At 45.5% G+C, this 3,618-nt stretch overlaps 1 protein-coding gene across 1 annotated transcript; it reads left to right on the forward strand.

The window, feature by feature from the left end:
* The first annotated feature begins 1,650 nt into the window (after positions 1-1,650).
* On the forward strand, positions 1,651-1,959 carry LOC138907800 (uncharacterized). The gene has a single exon (XM_070198415.1). The coding sequence runs from the start codon at positions 1,651-1,653 to the stop codon at positions 1,957-1,959; it is 309 nt and encodes a 102-aa protein (XP_070054516.1).
* Positions 1,960-3,618: the final 1,659 nt, after the last annotated feature.

The raw sequence follows: 3,618 nt of genomic DNA on the forward strand, positions 1-3,618 counted from the left end.
GTGGTCACCATTGGGAGTCTTGAGACTCGTGTAGATATTCTACTTCTCGACATGGTTGATTTTGATGTCATACTGGGTATGGATTGGTTGTCACCTTATCATGCTATATTAGATTATCACGCCAAGACGGTGACCTTAGCCTTACAGGGGTTGCCTCAATTAGAGTTGAGAGGGAATCTTGGTCATTCTGCCAGCAGGGTTATCTCTTATGTGAAGGCTCGGCATATGGTCGAGAAGGGGTGTCTGGCTTATTTGGCTTATGTCCGTGATTCTAGTGCAGAGGTTCCTTCCATAGATTCGGTGCCGGTTGTTCGTGAGTTTCCAGAGGTGTTTCATGCATACCTACCGGGGATGCCACCTGACAGGGATATTGATTTCTGCATTGATTTGGCTTCGGGCACTCAGTCTGTTTCCGTTCTGCCACATCGCATGGCCCTGCCAGAGTTGAAAAAATTGAAGAAGCAGTTGCAAGATTTGCTTGATAAGAACTTCATTAGACCTAGTGTCTCGCCCTGGGGTGCACCTGTGTTGTTTGTGAAGAAGAAAGATGGATCGATGAGGATGTGTATAGATTATCAGCAGTTGAACAAAGTCACCATCAAGAACAAGTATCCATTGTAGAGGATTGATGATTTATTTTATCAGCTTCAGGGTGCCAAGATGTTTTCAAAGATTGATTTTATATCTGGCTACCATCAGTTGAGGATTAGGGCATCCGATGTTCCTAAGACAACTTTTCGGACTCGGTATGGGCATTATGAGTTTTTAGTGATGTCATTTGGGCTGACAAATGCCCCAGCAGCATTCATGGATTTGATGAATCGGGTGTTCAAACCCTACTTGGATTCCTTTGTGGTTGTGTTTATTGATGATATCTTGATCTATTCCCACAGTCGAGAGGAGCATGAGCAGCACCTTCGGATTGTTCTTCAGACTCTGAAAGACAGCCAGTTATATGCTAAGTTCTCAAAATGTGAGTTTTGGTTGAGTTCAGTTGCTTTCTTGGGTCACGTTGTATCAGCAGAGAGTATTCAGGTGGATCCTAAAAAGATTGAGGTAGTTCAGGACTGTCCTAGACCCACATCAGCTACAAAGATTCGTATTTTCTTGGGTTTGGCGGGCTATTACCGTCGATTTGTTGAGGGGTTTTCATCCATCGCAGCCTCGTTGAACAGATTAACCCAGAAGGGTGCCCCGTTCAGGTGGTCAGACGAGTGTGAAGCGAACTTTTAGAAGCTCAAGACTGCTTTGACTATGCCACCGGTATTGGTGTTACCCACGGGTTCAGGATCTTATACAGTATACTGTGATGCATCTCGTATTGGTCTGGGTACGATATTGATGCAGGGTGGCAAGGTTATTGCATATGATTCACGACAGCTGAAGGTTCACGAGAAGAATTACCTTGTTCATGATCTAGAGCTGGCAGCCATTGTTCACGCACTGAAGATTTGGAGGAACTATCTTTATGGCATGCCATGTGAGGTATTCACTGATCATCGGAGCTTGCAGTATTTGTTCAAGCAGAAGGAACTCAATTTGAGGCAGAAGAGCTGGCTGGAGCTATTGAAAGACTATGATATCACCATATCGTATCATCCAGGGAAGGCCAACGTGGTGCCCGACGCTTTGAGTAGGAAGTCAGTAAGTATGGGTAGCCTTGCATATATTCCAGTTGGTGAGAGACCGTTTGCATTGGTTGTTCAGGCCTTGGCTAACCAGTTCGTGAGGTTAGATGTTTCTGAGCCTAGTCGTGTTCTAGCTTGTACAGTTATTTGGTCTTCTTTGTTTAAGCATTTCAGAGATCGGCAGGATGACGATCCTCATTTACTTGTCCTTAGAGACACAGTGAGGCACGGGGGTGCCAATCATGTTACTATTGGAGATGACGGAGTTCTGAGGATGCAGGGTCGCATTTGTGTGCCTAATGTGGATGGACTTCGTGAGTTGATCCTTTAGGAATCCCACAGTTCCCGGTATTTTATTCATCCGGGGGCTGCCAGGATGTATCAGGACTTGAGTTAGCATTATTGGTGGAGGCGAATGAAGAAGGACGTAGTTGCCTATGTAGCTCGGTGCCTAAATTTCCAGCAGGTAAAGTGTGAGCATCAGATACCTGGTGGTTTACTTCAGAGGTTAGATATTCCTGAGTGGAAGTGGGAGCGTAACACTGTGGATTTTGTTATTGGACTCCCACGGACTCAGAGAAAGTTCGATGCAGTTTGGGTTATTGTGGACAGGCTGACTAAGTCAGTGCATTTCACTCCTGTGCCAGTTACCTATTCCTCGGAGCGGTTGGCAGAGATTTATATTCGGGAGATCGTCCGTCTTCACGGTGTGCCCGTGTCTACTATTTTTGATCGAGGTACGCAGTTTACCTCGCACTTTTAGAGGGCAGTACAGCGTGAGTTGGGTATGCAAGTTGAGTTGAGCGCAGCATTTCATCCTCAAACGGACGGGCAATCTGAGCGTACTATTCAGATCTTGGAGGATATGCTACGCGCTTGTGTTATAGACTTCGGAGGAGCATAGGATCAGTTTTTGCCCCTTGCAGAGTTCGCCTACAATAACAGCTACCAATCGAGCATTCAGATGGCTCCCTGTGAGGCATTATATGGTAGGCGGTGTCGGTCGCCAGTTGGGTGGTTCGAGACGGGAGAGGCTCGGTTGTTGGGCACAGACTTAGTACAGGATGCCTTGGATAAGGTCAAGATTATTTAGGATCGACTTCGCACAGCTCAGTCCGGGCAGAAGAGTTATGCCAACCGTAGAGTTCGTGATGTTGCATTCATGGTCGGAGAGAGAGTGTTACTTCGGGTATCACCCATGAAGGGTGTAATGAGGTTTGGAAAGAAGGGCAAGTTGAGCCCTAGGTATATCGGACCTTTTGAGATTCTGGAGAGAGTGGGAGAGGTGTCTTATAGGCTTGCGTTGCCACCTAGTTTAGCAGTTATTCATCCTTTATTCCATGTGTCCATTCTTCGAAAGTATCACGGTGATCCGTCCCATGTATTAGATTTCAACTCTATCCAATTGGACAAGGATTTGACTTACGAGGAGGAGCCAGTGGCAATTCTAGCCCGGCAAGTTCGCCAGTTGAGATCAAAGAGTTACCCTTCAGTTCAAGTGCAGTGGAGCGGTCAGCCTATTGAGGCAGCTACTTTGGAGTCTGAGTCCGATATGCGGAGTAGATATCCCCACCTTTTCACTAGCCTAGGTACTTATCTATGTCCGTTCGAGGACGAACGGTTGTTTTGGAGGTGGAGAATGTGATGACCCAAAAGGTCATCTTATGTTTTAGAAGTTGAATCTACACTCTTAAGACTTAAAGTTTCATTTGTACCCTCCTCGATTTGCGTGCACAGTCCGGGCAGGCTTCCGGAAAGCTTTTATGTTAAAAACTAATGAAAATAAGAATTTTTGCCTTAAAAGTTAATTTTAGTTTACTTCGGTCAACATTTTTGGAAAACGGGCCCGGATCAGTGCTTTGATGGTCCCGGTATTCCGTATCAAATTATGGGACCTAGGCGTATCCCCGGAATCGAATTCGGAGGTCCCTAGCTTGAGTTATAAATTTTTGATAAAAATTAAAAGTTTGGAAATTATTTATTTTTAAGA

This window comes from Nicotiana tomentosiformis, chromosome 3, assembly GCF_000390325.3.
Source record: "Nicotiana tomentosiformis chromosome 3, ASM39032v3, whole genome shotgun sequence".
NCBI classification, from domain to species: Eukaryota; Viridiplantae; Streptophyta; class Magnoliopsida; order Solanales; family Solanaceae; genus Nicotiana; species Nicotiana tomentosiformis.